The 18,537-nt window shown below is 43.1% G+C and overlaps 2 protein-coding genes across 3 annotated transcripts in view; both read right to left on the reverse strand.

Moving 5' to 3' along the window:
• Window positions 1-4,051: 4,051 nt before the first annotated feature.
• Window positions 4,052-6,612, reverse strand: TTC30B (tetratricopeptide repeat domain 30B). The gene has a single exon (XM_027896720.1). It carries the CDS (start codon window positions 6,561-6,563, stop codon window positions 4,554-4,556), a length of 2,010 nt encoding a protein of 669 aa, XP_027752521.1. The 5' UTR covers window positions 6,564-6,612; the 3' UTR covers window positions 4,052-4,553.
• A 3,270-nt stretch (window positions 6,613-9,882) lies between these two features.
• The window catches only part of PDE11A (phosphodiesterase 11A), a 123,914-nt gene continuing 115,259 nt past the window's right edge, over window positions 9,883-18,537 (reverse strand). For both annotated transcript variants that reach the window (XM_027896714.1, XM_027896713.1), the window contains exon 20: window positions 9,883-12,846. In XM_027896714.1, the coding sequence (XP_027752515.1) occupies window positions 12,685-12,846 (162 nt within the window). In that variant the 3' untranslated portion in view covers window positions 9,883-12,684. The remainder of the gene's footprint in view (window positions 12,847-18,537) is intronic.

Below are 18,537 nucleotides of genomic sequence, written 5' to 3' on the forward strand. Positions count from 1 at the left end.
TTGAAATGGCAGTCTGTGAAAATGTGTATTTTCTAAGCTGCCAGTTTAAGACTCCTTGAAGTCAATGGGAACTTTTTAATTGATTTGCCTGGACTTCAGTTTGGGCTATAAATGATAGCGAATTTAGGGCAATATCCCCCAAAACAGAAGCATTCTGGACTGAATGTTGGGTTTAGTGAGGTCTGCTCTATGACTGGGCTTTATTAGTTAAATTCAGGCAAGGTCTAGGAAAATTATGCTGATTAAAAGGTTCTTTGGAAAATGAGTCCAAATGTCTCTATTTTCCTGCTTAATGGACAAGCATGTGCCAAAGAACAAGAGATGCTTTTCTGAAGATAGAGCCAAAAAGTTTCTTAAAGCCTCTTTTAGTTCATTTAGAAACTGTTTCTTTTTGTAGATCACATTGTCTAAATGAGGTGCAGAGGACTGCAAAGCAGCTATCTGTTGTACCAGTTAACTCTCAACATTTCTCTGCAGTTTCTCCCAGCCTGTGTGCACACTTACATTGATGTTTATATATTCCTTATATTCCTGTTTAGCAGCACAGTGATTGAAGCTGGGAGGATTTTAACACTAACTCACTTTTCACTGTTTCCGCACTTGTGTAAATCTGTCCTGTCACCCCTTAGGACACCGACCAGGTTCCTTTCTGCTGCTACTGACATTCATTGTCCATGTTCCCACATCAGCACAGAGTGACTAAGCCACATGTGCCATGTTAGAAAGACCAGCTTGTGGCTTGTGAAAGCTGATGCAGCACACATTTGATTAGCTACAGAAACTTGAGCACAAAGGGGATCCAAGGTGGGGCACAAAGCAAATCACATCTCAGGCCCTCCATGCACCCCCTGCTCCACCTGCCAGCGCAGGTGAGCTGCTGGCAGAATGGTAGTTTGAGGCCTTTGCTTGTGCAATGTGTGCTGTGATTACTGCAGGGGTAATAGGGAAAAAAGGATGTGGCCACTGCAGTACAACACAGCTTGTCACCTGCAACACAGGTGGCAAGCCCTTGCAAGGTTTGAGGACAAGAATATTTCCTAAGATGCCCTGTAAGGACAAAATGCAAAAGAGTACAAATAAAATCCTGGAGTTTGGCCTCTATATGGCAATTATGTACGTGGGAGGCATCTTGGGCTGCTCACCTTTCAAATACTGATGCCCTAACAGAGGGTTGAGGGCTTCTTTCCCCTTTCTCCCAATAAAAAACCAAAACAAAACAAACAACCCACAAACAAACAGAGGCTCTTGCTTTGGAATCCATGCTTATCTGCAGCTGTTTGGCTGCTGCAGGCCCTGGGAATGTAGTCAGCCATTTCCGGGTAGTGGGGTTTTTTTTGCATTCTTTTAAATGAAAACAGTGATTTTTGGCTGGGACAAAAGAAAGACTGTGCTAGCTTAGTGCATTAACTTAGGAGGATTTTACTATATGTATAAGACACATAAATTGTTATTTGCTGTCTTCCCTTCTCTCTAAATAAAAATGTATGTGCTTTGCTTTAAAAATGTATTTTGAGTGTAAGTCACATAGTGATAACACTAAATGCAGTATAAAGATGGTAATAAAAGGGGTTGTAACATTTATATATTTTTCATGACTGAAGTGCTTTGCAGTGGGAGATGCTATAAATGCCTGCTTGCCACTGGAGGAGGCAACATACTTATGCTGCAAAAGATGTCAGCTGCATGACTGCAGAGCTGAGTTCTGCTGGGCGCAGGACAGGCAGGCAGGCCGGACAAATGAGGGCTGGGGTGTCTGTCCTGGTACGTCACTGAAGTGGGACGGTTGGGTGGTTGTTGCTGAGGAAGCGATGGTGGTGGACAGGGTGGAAAATACTGCTGGAATGGAGAGGAGACTCCATGTAGAAGCATCTGTTAGTGCAGCAGAGGAGAAAGAGCCAGTCTTGGGCTGCATCCTGTCGTGCCTCAGCTCTGCTACTTCTCCTGCTCCTTTCAGCAGCAGAGGCCTCTTCACATTTTATGGTCATGGTGTTTAGCATCACCCAACTTGCTCAGAAACCCAGGGTTGTCTGGGTGTGCAGTGTGAGGAAAAGCACATAAAAGCAGAAGGAAATGGGAAGAATGGGAAAAATCCTGCTATTGACGTTTTCTCCTGGCTTTTTTTGTACATCTGTTGTGTTGCAACTGGATGAAGCAAATTCTAAGCATGCCGGCTGCCCTCTAGCCGTATCTTCTGAAACAGCCACAGCTTGCACAATTCCACGGCCATTTATGGGGATACTTTTTCCATTCTTTCCATGGCTGTTCTCCCTTCCCACCCTGCAGCCAAGGGCCCAGTACCTTCCCTGGAGGCTGGAATGAATCAGGGAGTGTGTGTCAGAGCCGGCTGGCCCTGTCACCTCTGCCTATTCGTGGTGGATACTTGTGTGGCCACGGAAGGCAAGGAAGAGATGAAGTGCTTTGGGCTGTGAATCCTGGCAGCAGCACCCTCATGGAAGTCACACACTGGCTGTATGGAAACCTGGGAGCATGTGAGCATCACCAAATGGCCATGGAAAAGTCTAAATTGCTCTCCATTAGAGGGATTTCAACATTTGCATAGCATGAATCTGAAAAGTGATTTTTTTTTTTAAAAGTTCAGTGACTTTTACAGAAATTAATACTGAATAAAGGGCATTGCCTGTTGCTGCACTTCAGACGCTGTTAGGTGGTGTGGCTTTTAAAACCTTTTTTTTAAAGGTCATGCTGTTTATGCTGCATAATATATAATACAATTGCACTGTAAATTAGAAAAATGCTTTACATCCTGCTCCTGTGCTTCATGGAGGTGAACAAAATTTGATATCACAGGTCTCCTCCTCGTGGGGAAGCAGTTGTGGGAAATATTTAATGTCACAATAATCAGGGGCTTAATGGCCTAGTGATGAGATATGGAGGCCTCTCTAGGACACCTTGCCATTCTTGACACTGTTAAATTTGATTTTACTTTACTGTTCTAGGAAGTTTTGGGTAAGCTGTAGCATTACCTAACACACAGCCATTTCCTTTAGCTGCACACAGTATGCTCAGGTTTCTCTCCCAGCAGGTAGGAGTTGACTTGCTCTATGTTGAAATGGCTGCAGGCCTGTCGAGTTCCTATATAAATAAACTCTCTGGAAGGATTAAGTGTTCTATTCCTTTATAGTTGCTTCAAAACTTCAAAAAAGGCACTTCTCTTTCCTTCTAGGTAAGCCACACCATAGAAACTGGATTCTGAGGGACATGCAGACTGATTCCAAAATTCTCCTGTGGCAGTTCTTCAGGGAGCCAGTGTCAAAGGCAACCAAATGAGTAAAAGCCACAGATCTTTGACTCTTATTTTAAAAACTTCATCTCACACATTTCTTCAGAAGGCAGAATACACAAAAAGGAGAGCAGCCATGGGGCACAGAAACAGTCTACATAAAACTACTGGAAGGTGTTTTGGTCTCACTTCACTGTGGAACATATAATATGGTTGAAAACGGATGGGAAGACTGTTGAGAAAATACACTGACTGATGGGAGTGTGATGGAAATGCCAAGCCTAGAGTTTCAGAGAGGAATTGAGAGATGCAGGGACAGTAACACAAGGAAAAAACTGAGGAGCAGATTTCTGCCACCTAAGGGTAGAATCATAAGCCTTGCATGAAATGGAAGTTACGTGTTTTTTTTTTGAGAAATCCGGAGAATAATATAATTTCACATTCACAGGGTCTCTTACTAGAGACTGGTATATTCTAGAAATGGTGTTTGGATTAGAGGAGCTGCACATGGAGGACTGAATTACTAAGTAAGACCTTGCTGCCAGGCAGGTTTTCAGGGCAACAGCTGCCACATGGATGGTGCAGGCACAGGACTCTGTGGGTCTCAGCAGCCGAGGGGCAGCACGGAGCAGTGTCTCTGATGTCAGTTATGTCCAGCCATAACAAACTCTACTGCAAGTGTAGACCTAAACGGAGGTACCATCCAAATAGAGCCTTCTTGGATTATATTCCAGGTCCCTGTATTAGGTATAGAATTTGCTAGAATACTCCTGCATTATTACTGAGTTAGCAAAAAGACACTGTTCATGTTTGTACAACTGATTTTTTAATATAAAGCCATTTCTTGTGTTCATATATACAATCAACATGGTCTGCAACATATCAAAAATGTTTTGGAAAAAGCAGAAGAAAGAAACATTTCACACATAGGCACAAATTAGAGAATTAAAACAACTGTTTCTTCAAACTGTGCTAGAAAAGATAGATAAAATTTTTTTTCAACCATCAACCAACAAAAAGAAACTTGGTCAAAATTTCAGAAGGATAAAATATTATCTTATAGGTGAAAACTCTATGATATTTCTATAGTGACATTCTTGGTCAACACATCTTAAGCTGCACTTAACATGACAAGTTACTGAGAATGCCCCTAGTTATTTGGCGCAGGTTAATTTAATGAAAATATTCTATTTTCCACTGAATGCTGTTAAATACAGCACAAAATCTTTAAAGATCTTTGCAAGGGTAAGCATCACCTCACAAGCATAAGAAAAGAACAAAGTTCTCATTTCTGGTGTATGGCTAACACCATTTACTCAGCCCACCCAGTGATCTTATACATCAGTGCCCTCAAAAGCCGGGCTTCGTAGGTGACTGTGTTTTTCCCACTGTGCATCCTACTCTCTTCCAGGGGGTGCTCAATGACAGCTGGAATGTTTCTCCCATGCAGCTCACACTGCTTCAGGAACTGAACGCACTCCTGGATGACGCTGTCGCGCAGCATGATCATGTGCTTGGCCATGTTCTCCAGCAGGGACAGGAAGCACCGCTTGGCATAGTACCAGGTGTCAGTGCTCAGCTTTTTGTTATACGGCTCCAGGCTTTTAATGATCCTTGAAATACCAAAGTCATAGTTTCCCTTCACACAGTAGAGGGTACCAATGACCAGATTGACAATGCAAAGGTGGTAGGTGTTTTTATCAGGATCGTCATAGGACAGCTGCTCTTCTGCCTTCTCGATCCTGCTCATTAGTTCCTCTGCATCTTCATTCTGGCTCGTCAGGATGTAGGAGACACAGAGGTTGGCTAGCACAATGGCACTGACATTGAGGATGTTGTCATAGTGCTTCTTAACTATGGGTTCGTAGAAGCTGATAGCCTCTTTGTACTTGTTCTCTTGCATGAAGAACACATGAGCCACGTTGAGCTTCCACACCTCGTGCTCCTTGCAGAACTCTACTGATTTGCGGAAGATCTTTTCTACCATTGTGTAGTTCTTCATGTCCCAGTAAATCTTTGCCTGGGCCATCAAGACAGGTACATATTTATCCAGAGTCTCATCATATTCATTAACTGCCTTTTTTAGAGCTTCATCATTCCAGTTTTGCCTCGTTTCCTGAACCTGCTTCGTGAGTTTTCTCATCTGCTCAGTCATTGTCCCTGCTAAATCATCCAGCTTGTGAAAAGCTTCCTCAGGGGCAGTTTGGCAAGTGATAACGGCATCCAAGAAGTTGTACAAGTAAGGTGTGAGCAGTTTGTAAGTCAGATGGGTATTCTCTGCCAGCACATCAGCTGCCAGGTCGTAGTACTGATGCTTGCAATAGAGGAGTAGCAAGTTACCAAAAGTTTCTGGCGGACAGGGGTTCTGCAGAAGGAGAAACTGCAGCTTCCCAAACCCTTCAGTGGGCTGGCTGTCCATGTTCATCAGTGCTTGGTTGTGCAGCGTGACGGGATCCAGCTCCTCCTCGGCCCTCGGAGGCATGTCCGTGAGCGCCTCCTGGGCCGCCCGCAGGTTGCGCAGCTGGTACTCGATGGCCGCCTTGAGGTTGAAGGCCTCCACCAGGGCCGTGCGGTGCAGGAGCAGCGTGTTGCCCACGCTGCGGACGTCGATGCCCTCGGTGGTCATGCCCACGCTGAGCTCGGGGTGCTGGTGGATGCCACGCTTGATGATGTCGGAGATGTACTTGAGGGCGGCCGGGTACTGCTTGGCGGCGTAGGAGCACAGAGCCATGTTGTAGGACAGCTCCGGGCAGTAGCCCAGCACCTGCATGGCGCTGCCGAACTTGCCACTGGCCTCCTCGTGGCGGCCCTGCCGGTACAGCAGGCAGCCTAGGTTCACCTCGGCATCGGCCCGCTCCGAGGGCTCCTCGGCCGCGCCGGGGCCGCCATCCGCGGTGGCGGCCAGCTCCTCCTCCACCAGGCTCTGCGCCGCCAGGAGGTCGCCCTGGGCGTAGTGCACGGCGGCGCAGAGCCGGAGGGCGCGGCGCTGGAAGGCGGGCACGTCCAGCAGTGGGCTGACAGCGCGCAGGGCCTCTGTGAACGACCCGGCCTTATAGAGGGCCTGGGCGTGGCACAGCCGGTACGGGGGCAGCTGCGGGTGCAGCGCCGACAGCTGCTCGTAGCACTCGGCCGCGGCCGCGAACTCCTGCAGCTGGTAGTGGCAGTAGCCCAGCAGCGACAGGCAGCCCCGGGAGCGGCTGCTCTTCTGCAGCCCGCGGCTGAGCAGTGACACCGCCTCGGCGTAGCGGCCACCGCCGATCAGCCCGTACACCACGGCCGTGTGCTGCCCGTCGGGCACCGGCGCGGCCTCCATGCCCGGCATCGGCACCGCCGCGGCGCGGGCGGAAGCGGGGCCCTCGCTGCCATGGCAACGGCGCCGCCTGGCCGGAAGCGTGAGTTTCCCCGTTGCCATGGCAACGGCGCAGTCGGGCCGGAAGCGCTCCCCGTGCCGGCGGCGCGTTCCGCTGTCCCGGTGCGGGCGCTGCGAGGAGCACGGCCCAGGACAGCGGGATTGGAGCCGGGATTGGGGGCGCCCCTCCAGCGGGGGAATGGCGGCGGCGGCGGCTTGCCTAGGCTTGCCCGGCCGCCCTGGTGCCGGTGGGGGCTGGTGCCCGGAAGAGCAACCAGGTTTCCTGCGTTCGTCCGCCCTCTTGTGTTCCCGGCCTGTCTCCCGCGCAGATTCCAAACTGACTCAAAGGGCTCGAGCCTCCTGGAGTCGCCGCCTAGACCGGAATTTTCCCCTCCTTTGGGTATCTCATGCAGCTGGAAAGAATAAAGAGTAAAAATCAATTGTATTCCTAAATGTTTTGTGATATTTCCCTTAAGCAGTACGTGGTGTAAAAGCAGACCCTAAGCTAAACACGCAGTCCAGGAGCACAGGAAGTATTTTATTGCTGTGGTGGGCTTTTTTAACCTGAAACATCCACAGTTCGTTGCGGCTGGTGGAAGGCAGGAAGTGTTTTTGTACCTTGGCACAATCCACTGGCTTTCCTGCAGCTTTAAAAACTAGAAGAAGTGATTTCCTACTTTTCCAAAACTATTTCAACAATGTAACTGCCCTTTGGAGGGACTTTTTACCCCATGGTATTTCTACTGAACAGTGGTGCATCCAGATCACAGATTGTATTATCTGTGTAATTACACATGAACAGCTCTGGAAGAGTCACTGTCCAGATTTGGTTTCTGGTCATTCCAAACTGATGCCAAGTGCACCCAGTGAAGAAGCTGAGTTTGCTTGCCAAGGTAGTGTGTCAAAAATCGTATGTGGGCCACTCAGTCTCATGTGTTTCCAGGACCTTCCATATGTGTGATTCAGTAATCAATAGATTCAGCTCTGAGTCATCCCAACAAGGCAGTTTCAAAGCAAAAAAGCAATAATAAAAAAAGAAAATCACAGCAAGCCAATAAAATAGTTTTATTTATTTATTTATTTATTTTTAGAGAGACCAATAAAACCAAGTTGTTAATTTCCAAAAACATGCTTTAAAAAGCTGGATCAGCATAGTTTGATCTACTAAAGCAAAACAATAAGGGTAATGGTCTTAAATTGCAAAAAAAGGAAAGGGATGCAGAAGTCTTTTTAAAAAGTTACACATTTTGCAAGTTATGTGAGATTCACTTCCATTGGAACATAGGGTACTTCTGTGCATGTGTCAGTTGTTTCCCACAGGCAAAGGTTCAGGGGTTATGATGGTATTCCCCAAACAACTATAAGATGCAGTGGCAACATGCTTATAAATACGTAATTAAATCAAGAAAGAAAAGGTAACAAGCAATATACAGTATGTATTCCAATACTGGCACATTCAAGTGATGGAAATCTCTGGAGTATCTCATTTCAGCAGATTTATACCTTCATTGCTATGTTGGAAACCATTTACATGACTTTACTCTTTAAATCTTTCATTCCTTTGACAAAGCCAATAAGAAAAACCTTCTTGCTCTACGTTTTCTTGCCCAGAACACTCAGCATTGGAAGTGTCTGTTAATATATTTTACATAACCTTTATATAAACCTGTTTTAAAATTTCACTCAATGCATAAGTGACCTATCAGTAACTAAAATTGTTTTAATTTTATTAAATAGGAATGGAAGATAAGTACTTGGCCTGAAGACTGAAACACTCCTATTTTTCATCTAAATACTACAAATGACCTTAGGCACTGCTGGTTGCAGTTTTCAAAAATAATTTGTGAGTACTAGTATTGGCTTTGTTGGTAACTACAGGCACATTATGAGATTGCAGTGCACTCTAAGAAGGAACAATTAGCAAGGTCACCAGACCAGAAAAATGCAGCTGCTGTACCAAGGACACCATCTGAAGAAATACCTGAGCTAAAATGGAACATCCTTGTCTGCTCGGTGATTACACAACATACAATCGACCTTCTGGGCAAGACCTTGGCCCTGTAAATAGTCAGGGTTGGCTCCATGGAGAAAGAATTGTGTCCAGCGCCACATGAGGCATCCAGTGTAAACTTCTGGGAGCCACTGCTGCCTGACCCTGTGAGACTCTGCTTTGGAGAAGGAGCAAAACCATGTCCTGACAGAAGCAGATGTCTTCATCTTCATCATGTTAGGAAGCTCTTCTCAGTTGTCTGTAGGTCCCAGGCGGGGAGGGAATTGTCTTATTTTACTACTTAAACTATGGCCAAAGACATCTTTTGGGCATCTCATTCCTGGGAGGTCGGAAACCCTTCTGCCTGAGCCACAGCAGAGCCTCTATCCACGTGCTCCTTGCCTGGAACAAGTGTTCAGTTTTCTGGTGGGGTCACAGTGTCATGTTGCAGGGGAGCACTTTAATCCAGGAGGGTGTACATATAAGCCTCTCCTGAGCTCTTCCACCAAAGCCTGTCTGCTCCATGCATCTCCCAGGAGTGATGCAGAAATTGGGGCTGTACTCAGCAGGCATCCTTGTCTCCTTGCTGAGCATATGTAAGGGGCTTTGGCAGAAGGGCAGGAGGTAAGACCACCCTTGTGTCTCCCCACAGGCTGGTGGGGAAGATGCCCCTGCAGTTCAAAAGCCTACTCCAAATCAAAGAAGATTTGAGTGCCAGGCTTCTTCCTGATTACCCTACGCAATTCTAGGACAGTTCTGTGTTTGTTTGTGTTTGGTTGGGGTTTTTTGTGTGTTTTTTTTTTTTTTTCTCTGCAAAGAAAGGTTGATTTTGGTAAATGGTCTCACAGGTGGGAATTCTCAGTGGAATTACTGTTGTTTGGCCTGAACTATCTTTGAAGACAGGGAGGAAGATCCAGATCTTCTCCTGAGCATTTTTCTGGTGAAAAAGTGAGGGCTGCTGCCTGGCTCCCTAATCCATAGGACTAAAAACCTGACTGAATTCACGTGGCAGTTAGCACAAGTCAGGAGGACACCTAGAAAAATGGCATTGCCATTGAACCAGCTTAAAGCACCTTTGGGGGACGATAAAGCCTGTGTGATCCTACGGATAACCCACACGCTCAGAGCATTTTAGTACTGGAATTGTAAATTCTAGAAGCCTCATTTAAGGCCAAATTTCCACTAGCTGCTGGAGCAAGTAAGTGGTTCCTCGTCTGTTGCTGATGTGTTGGGCATCTGCAGGGAAAGGCCAAGCAGCACTTTAATAGCACTGTCCTGGGTAACAGTAGCTTTCTCCACGTGCCCTCTAATTTGTCCTCACCTCTTGTGGACCCATGTTTTATAAACACTCACAGAATTAAGCTGATTTCAATGGCTTTTTTAATGTCTCCTTGTTCAGCAGGCAGAGAAGGAAGTGAAAGATGTAGAATGAAATGAAATAATCTACACAGTCATCTCTCCTGTGCGTATCTTGGAAGAGTTTGGCAAAACTGACTGAAAAACTGGGAAATACTGAAAACCAGATAAAATTTCTGCCTATCAAGCTTCTGAGCAGTAGCTAAAAAGTGTTTTCCACCATCTTAAAATATAATAGGCTTGGAATACACCTCTTTACTGTACTGCATGCTTCCCCAAAGAATCTTCATTTTCTCTCCAACATTTTTTGTTTTAAAAAAATAGTATAAGATTTTTGTTGTTTAGTTTCAGAGACCAAATGCTGTTTTGAGATGCACTGCTGGGCCCCCTGGTTTCAGCCGGGTTGCTTCGTTTCGCCTGAGAACAATTTGATAAAATCGAGCTGTGTGCTCTCATTTTCTTCCTTGTGATGGAGGAGCAGAACCAAAACATTAGTCAGCAGTTTCTGAATTTTGACCCACAATGGCAAAGATACCAAAAGACAGGAGAAATAGATGGAGGCAATTACAAACAGTCACTTGATTGATGGTTGACATTGTTAGAGCTTCAGCTGTGTGTCAGCTTGCGGTGGTGCCGAATCCCCATCCCTGCCGGTGGGTGTTGCCATGGGCAACAGTGCACTGAAGCCAATAAAAAGGAGAGGAAATGAGGGGAGATTCAACCTTCGGGAAGGCTGTAGGGTATGCATTATAAATTATGTTATACTTAGCGATATGCAATACCAAAATTCAGGAAATCTCTGTGTACCTGCCAGCAGTACTGTTGGTTCCTGGTATTTGTTTCTCCCATAATGTATGTATCGTGAGTTTGTATGGCTTGCTGCTTACTATATTGTGTCTGTCTTTATTCAGAGAAGAAAGAAGTGGTAAAAGAATAGCAGAAACATTTCCATTTGGTGCATGTACTCATTGCTGTGCAGTCTGCATTTCTGGTCCTTCCCTGCTTCTTTCTGCTAGAGAAAGTGATGTGGTTTTGTTGTGCACTAACAGACTGGCTCACAATGCTACTGAATTTCCAGCTATTGTCCTACATGCTGTGGTTAGAAGCACAGAGCCTTTTTGTTTTATTGTGTTTCTTTTAAAGAAGTGATCAGCATATCTGTTGTTTCTGTTTGATTGTCAGACAGATGTAGTCAGCTTTTCTAAGGTGCTAACGACTCACTTTCCTTAGAAAGGAGGAAAGCTCTTTTAGCATCTGGTCAGCTGGGCCAGGTTCTGATTTCCATGAAGTTAGTGCCAGTTCAAGGTAATTCCACTGAAGTAAATGGAGTTTGGCACAGGTGTAAAACTAAGCTGAATTCAGCTTTAATTTCTGCTGCCAGACAACCCTATAATTAGAATCCCATTTTTCATGGAGTACAAAGGCTTTTTCCCCTCCATGAATGGGCACCCGTTAGCACTGCTATACGACTCCTTTTGTGTCTGGTCATGCAGCAGAGAAAGAACCCTCAAATCATAGATCAAAGTTTGCTACACTAGTGATCCTTGCACTAATGAAAAGAGATCAACTTTCAGGTAATACCAGGGTCATCACACAGAACTAGATGTTTGGTTTTGTGACCTATCGTGTTTGATTAGATTTTTATGGACACCTTTAGCACTGATGGCTACATATGAGCCTTGACTAGAGCAGGGCTAGCTGTAGTAATAGCATCTGAAATTGTACTGAAAGATCTGCAAGAGAGTAAGAGGTAGTCAGTTCAGTGTGATGATATTCTTCCTCTCCTCCATTTCAAAATATTAATTTCAACTGGAAATTATACTAGGAAGGTTTATGTGTGGTCCACTTTTCAATGTGATATAAACCTGAAGCACAAGGCAACAGATTTCCTTTTTTATTTGTACTCTATTTTCGTAAAAGCCCGTTAATCTTTTCCTTGAGGGACACTGTAATTTAAAAAAAAATAAATTAATGTGTTAAAAGAGCATTTTTTAAAAGAAAAAAAAGAACACTCCAAAATCACCATGCAGTGTTTTGCCCTTGTGCAAACTTCCCCTTGCTGAGAAATTTGCTGCTCTGTTAATATGAATTTCTCAGGGAAGAAGGGACAGCTTGGTGCTTTTAAAGATAATAAAGTTTGTTTTTAAATGTAGCAAAGGTAGGCAATTCTAAAAGCCCTGATCAATCACTAAGAAGCTTTGTTGTAAAAAAATACTTCTTTAGAATACAAAGCAGGCTTTTCAGAATGTTCAGGCTTAAAAGAGAAGGGAGAGTAGGAAAGGAACATCACAAAAGCAGGCATAATTGATTCATATCATGTACTGAAGAGATGCAAAACAACAATGTAATTACATACTATTCTGTTTTCTGCAGCTCCTTGCATATGAATTGGCCAGCTTGCATCCCAGTTCTGCTCTGTATTATTAATTTTATTAAGCTGTGAGTTCTTATATTTCAGTCTGTTGTCAGCTTTACGGATTTTTACAGCAGCAGTTGAAATGTAGTGGAGCTGAATGAATGCTTCTTATGTTAAGTCTTCCGTGTCTCTCTGGATACCAGCGCAATCTCACTGCAGGCCTTCCTTTCAGTACCACTGAACCTCCCAGTAAAAGCAAACTATGCCGCCATCAAAATAATATCCAATCAATAAGCATGTCTGCAAAATCATTTCTTAAAAAATGTTGGGTTTAAGCTTATGAAAACCTTTCAGACAGCTCTTATTGTAAAGTGACACTGATATTTGCAGGCTTAATTTATGTCTTTGAGAGACATCGTAAAGGTAGAGGAAAAGGAGGATGAGGATGTTGCCTGAGAAGGAAGTCTTTTTTGGTGCAGCTCCTCCCATTTGCCTCTGTTTACTGCCACAGAATCCAGCATAGGCTTCAGTTTCACATTCAGCTTCACTAGACACTGAAAGAAGATTAAAAAGAGGATAAATGAAAAAATCTGCACCACCCTCCTTGCCCCTAGGTGTACATACCTGTAAAGGTTATTGTTCCCATTGAGATCTTTTCATCTATCTCGCTCATTTCACCTGGGGTTTTAAGTAAGCCATCAAAAATGTAAAAAAAATTCACATAAAATGGCAGAGTTGCTGCTCAACTACTTTAGCTTTCTGGTAATCTGTAAATATAGCCTCAGGAACAGGGATTCCTCAAAAGGACTATCTGATTGCTGGCATTTATAAGCAGGGGTTCCACTGGTTGGATGACAAGTTTGACAAAGCTGAAATAATCTCCCTGGTGCTAGACCATTTTTTCCTACAGATGAGTAAACCTCAACAGTACTGTGCCAAGCTGGAGGGGGAAAAAAAAAAAAGTCTGTGCTCAAAATAAAGAAAAATAAATGAGTTTTTCTTTGAGATTGCACTGAAATCACATCTTTTCTATATACCCAGTCTGAAGTTCACAGAGGCCAGTAAGAATCTTTTATCTGGTTTCATCTGGCTTTGACACAGTCCCCAAATTATGTAGTTCTTGCATACCTTTACTAGAAGTTTATTTTACCTTCCCCTTTAATATCAAATGCTTATGTGAAAAGACCACAAGTACTTCACTTGGGTTTGTATCTACCTTAAAGAGAGACCTCATTTACAGCAGCACTGCATGTGAAGAAAGGGTTAACCAGTTACCTCCCAAGAAGTCTTGTAATGTGTCCTTTCAGGACAGAGAAGTATTCTTCTTTTGCAACTTTTCTAACTAGCAAGAAGTGGGGTTTGCTGAGAGCTGGGCAGCGTGTTTTTTCTGACAGCACGGAAAGTACGTATTTGTCATTTGAAAGAAAGGGTTGGTGCAAGATTAAAAAATAAAAAAAGACAAAGCAGACAGCAAAAGTTCTTTCTGCACTTCTAAAAGTGCAGAAAATTGTATGGAAAAGAACGGAAAGGGGAAGTAGGTACCTTTGCAGTTGATATTTTTTTGTTTTAAACAGCAGTGTTAACAGCAACTGTTTTAAACGGTCCCCAGAGCCCAAACACCACTAAAGGACTGAATTTTTTTATAGCTAGTCTGCAAGTCATGGGAGCTTGGCTTGCTACTGAAGTAAGTCTTGGTAGATTTTTAATTGAGCTATTATATGGTAATTAAGGGTTAATGGTCTGATTTTAAGATGTGCTGAAAACTTGCAATTTCAGTTAACTTTGGTAGGAAATATGAATGCTCAGCACTTCTGCAAAATCACACCATGAATAAGAAGCTGATTTGCGTGGAACTCAATGCAAATCCATTTGAAATTATTTCCTCAGAATATGGCACAAACTGGGCAGATTATTTTGCAATCTTGGGCCTGGGGTAAGAGGCAGAGTTCACTGCACTCTCTGCCCCATATTGTATTGCTCGCTGTGATGGTCATTGATTCAACAGAATGGATGTGGATTTTTAACATTCCCATCACCATGCTTCAGAACTCTCCATTTTTATGTCTTTATTTCAGACTACTGTGAATTCCTTAAACCTGTTTTGGTGGAGTCCAAAACAGAGGAGCTGTAATACATTATAAACAGCTGAAAATACCTGAAAATCTCACTCCTTTTACCATTAGCACCCACATTACCACTGCCAGCTCAATGTCTAGAGGTAGCACATTAGACACTCAACTCTTGACAGCAACGTATCAGATCCTTTCTGTGCAAAGCCAGTATCCATCACCTGTCAGTTTAGCTCGCTGGTATTTCCTAAATGTTGCAAGAGTTTTCGTGAAGTATTTTTCCAATATATACTTTAAGTTAAAACCAATTAAATATATACATATATACACACACACCCCTGGTGGTTAAATCAGTATTTTAAAAATCAGTGTATTTCAAATCTCTCTGAGCACTCACACCCTGTCAGCCCAAGGATCTGTAAGCACAAACTGCAGTACAGGTTGTTCCTGTTATAAATGCTACACCAGGAACCCATACCAGCTACAGGCAACACAGAGGAGATGGAATTCATTGGGACAACAGACTCTGTCTCTCTCTGCAGCTCTCGGCTATGTCTGTGTCCTTTCTGTACCCTTTTTTTTACCATGACTGACCACAAGACCATGATGTTTTCAAGACTAGTGTCAGGGAGCAAACGAAGAGGTCTGGGCATGCTGTGCCTGGCCCTCCAGGCTTCAACATATGCCATGCTCTTGTGGCAGGAGACAGCCCTGTCACCTACACTGCCAAGGGGATTATGAGTGCTTGAGGTACTTAGATCAATTAGCTTTGCATCAACTACAGCAGATAACAGAAGCCTGAGTAGGTTTGGAATGTATTCAGGACCCCACAGTTTTACAGTAATCACTGTTGTCTTATAAGCTGTAAACATATTTTAAATCCAAAAGTAAATATGCATATATTTCTTAACAATACAGACTTAAGTGCACATTCGAGTCTAATAACACAGGTGCAATAGAAGCCACCAGGTAAATAACAAGAATGGTTAACTACTAATATTAACTTTGATGAAATTGATTAAAAGGAGTATTTAAGAAAGAATAAACCATGTCTTTGACATTAATTTTTACCATAGCACCAGCAATTAATTCAATGGAATACCTACAAAATATATAGTGTAATTTTTAGAAACTTTATTTTGTTACACATTAATTTAGATTACGGATAGCTGACAGTGCAGATTTTGCACTGGGTCTATAAAATGTCTTTATTCAGACATTGATTTGATGTTTGAACCACTGTTTCTGTATTTAGTGTCCTTTCACTTTGGGACTTTTTCATTCTGATCTAGTCTTTTAATTAAACTGACTACTATAATTCCTATGGAAATTAGCTTTTATTTTATTTTTTCCAGCTAGCAAAGCATTTCAGTAGGATTTCTCTGATACCAAGTGCACAAATTGGATTTTATTTCTTCTTGAGATGTAATTAAAAACTCATTTGATTACTATATATCTGGCCCTGTTTTAATTATTAAACTCTAGTAATCAATTTGCTTTTATGCAGCTTCTGGGAAATTATCTCAAAAGCAACACATTTTTCTCCCTTCTGGCAGGCTCTCAACCATTTACTGAATTACATTCATAGCACCTGTTCCTGATCCGGATTAAACCACCAATTTATTCCCAAAGCTATTTAAGTTTATTTGGCTGTAGCCTCATCAGGGTTTTCTACCTCCTGGCTGCAGTTTTTACTCTCCATTTTATTGCAGGAGAACCCCTTGATGTCCTTCTCTTCCAAGCCACTATTTTTGATGCATGCCTCTTACAAAGAGCTTTGCTAGTGATCTGTCTAATTTGGTATCCAGGTTCTTAATGCCTAATTTATTATTTGCCCTACTAGGAAGAGGCTTGGTCTTCAACAGTTTGACTAAGGATACCCCCACATCAACTCAGTAGTTCCAGAAACACCCTTTTTCCTTGTCTCTCCTTGGTGCAGCAGGCAGGCTGTGGGCTGGCAGGCAGCTGGGCTCGGTGGTAAGGGAACTGCAGCATGGGAGAGTTCCCATCTCCCAAGGCCTAGGACTTTAATGTCCACTTGCAGTCCTTCCACTGCAATGCACCTGCCTTGCTACACAGCCATAGGTACAGGATTTTATCCCCTTTACTGTGAAAGCTGTTCGTAGTAGCCGTGATAAAGCGTGGGGGAGGAGTAGTCATGCCAGCACTGCGCGCTCCAGCACTACGAAAAACCAAGATGGGTTTCCAGTTCCCTTCTGCACCCATATATTACCTCAGATGTGTGACTAAGCTGTTTGTCAGAAAGTTACTGTATAGTAGTGACTTTTCCTTACCACCTTCAATTATTTAGGTGTCTTTTGGAACTATGTACCGCTCTGCCCACAGCATCCTTTCACAAGGTATAGTTCCACTTTCATGAAAGCTCCTCCAGCACAAGAAAAGGTTAAAGACACTTCAGCAATACACTATGCACATCTGGGAGAGGGGCAGAGCTGCCTTAAGGAAGGTCTCAAAGGGGGGAAGAGCATGAAATACTTAAAGGAAGCTATTTATGGGAGAAGACAAGGAGGGGAGAGTGGTGTTGGGTTTTTTTCTTGTGTATAGAGATGTATTTCTTAAGCACATTTTGTTAGATAAAGCACAGAGAATGCATAAATAATAGTAGCAGTAGCAACAAACTCCTTCAGGGAGAGGGGTATGGGTAGCAGTGGAGGCATTTGCTGGTACTTCTAGGTACTAACCTCTTGGGTTGAAGTGGGGTGTGGAGGGGAGAAAACTTAATCTGCTACATCCCATTCATCTCTGGGGAAGGATGCCAGCTGAAACTGCAGAGATGCAGCGGAGATGTGGCCAGAGACTAAACTATTGCTAAAGAAAATGCAACATTTTGTTGTATTCTAAGACTGATATCAAATATTTTTAAAGAGGAGCACAGTATGTCCTAATTTACAAACACTGCAGGACCTCCAGTGTATATATACTTTTCTTCCCCTCCCCACCAGAGATTCTTATCCAAATATTGACCAATTCTGACCTTGCTTAACTTATGAGCTTTGACAAGATTACAGCTCATGAAAGTATGGTTGTGGGGCTAATATTTACCATATAAATTCATTTTTATGACTGAGCACGTATAAAAAAGATATAGGTCTCAGTGTTCACTCTACTTTGGAACCCAGTGGTTTCTAATGAATCACTTTTATTATGTAGGCAGTTTCTGAGTTGGAAAGGAGGACCAGTGACCGAGAAGCCACAGGGATAAATTCAGACTCGGGGTAAGCATATGAAGCATTGTTGGAGTCAAGAGAGTCATGACCAGTTACAGCAAAGCTGAATTGGACTCCCGAGTTTTGCTGAAGTGGCTTTCACATGAGAATACATAGGCCAAAGGTGAGCTATCTATCTGAATGTCCTTGAACTTCAGATTAGTTCAGATAAAAGGGAACCTGTGCTGCAGTCATCCACAGATCTGATCTTCATAATACTAATACTTGACGGAAGTTGTTTTGAAAACCTAAAAGTATTTCTGTATATATGCCCACATACTAAACCCAAATAGACTGCTAGATTTCTACTTTCTGTAGGTAGAATACAGAAGATAAAGTGATACAGAGAAGATACATGGATTAACCTCTGTGAACCCTTGACTCTGTGTGTATATGAATTAATTATTTACCTTACTGATTCAGGACTGTATTTAATAATTATGTTCCAGGAAAAAAATACAGTATTTGTGAGGGGGTTGAGTTAATGAAAAAAAAAATTATTGCAATCTCCTCATGGTTGAAGTTTGTTTATTCCTTCTAGGTCTTACTGAGGAAGGATCCAGGTCATGAAGTAATGCATGAGTACATTACTTTTTCATTTCTGCCAGGGAATTTTCTTCTGATGCCTAAAAGTGTAAGTAGATTAAATGAATATATTACTAATTTCCTGATAGAAAACAGGAGGGTTTTTTTTTAATTTCTCTCTAAAAATTGTTAGTGGAAGGAAGCCAATTGTGACTGGAAAGGGATCTAACACATGCACCAGTGTTCAGCTCTTCCACTATGAATTAGGGTTAAACTTCTCTCTGGTGGAGGTACACTAGCAAGAATAATACTGTACTCTTTCGTAAGTAAGCATGCACACTAGAGAGAGATGATTACAAGTAAGATTCACCAATGGTAAAAATGTGCCAGGTACTTCAGGGAGGAAAGTATGTACAGAGCTCCT

Source organism: Empidonax traillii, unplaced genomic scaffold (assembly GCF_003031625.1).
Source record: "Empidonax traillii isolate 1590-97213 ecotype Southwest subspecies unplaced genomic scaffold, ASM303162v1 scaffold513:size879593, whole genome shotgun sequence".
Lineage (NCBI taxonomy): Eukaryota > Metazoa > Chordata > Aves > Passeriformes > Tyrannidae > Empidonax > Empidonax traillii.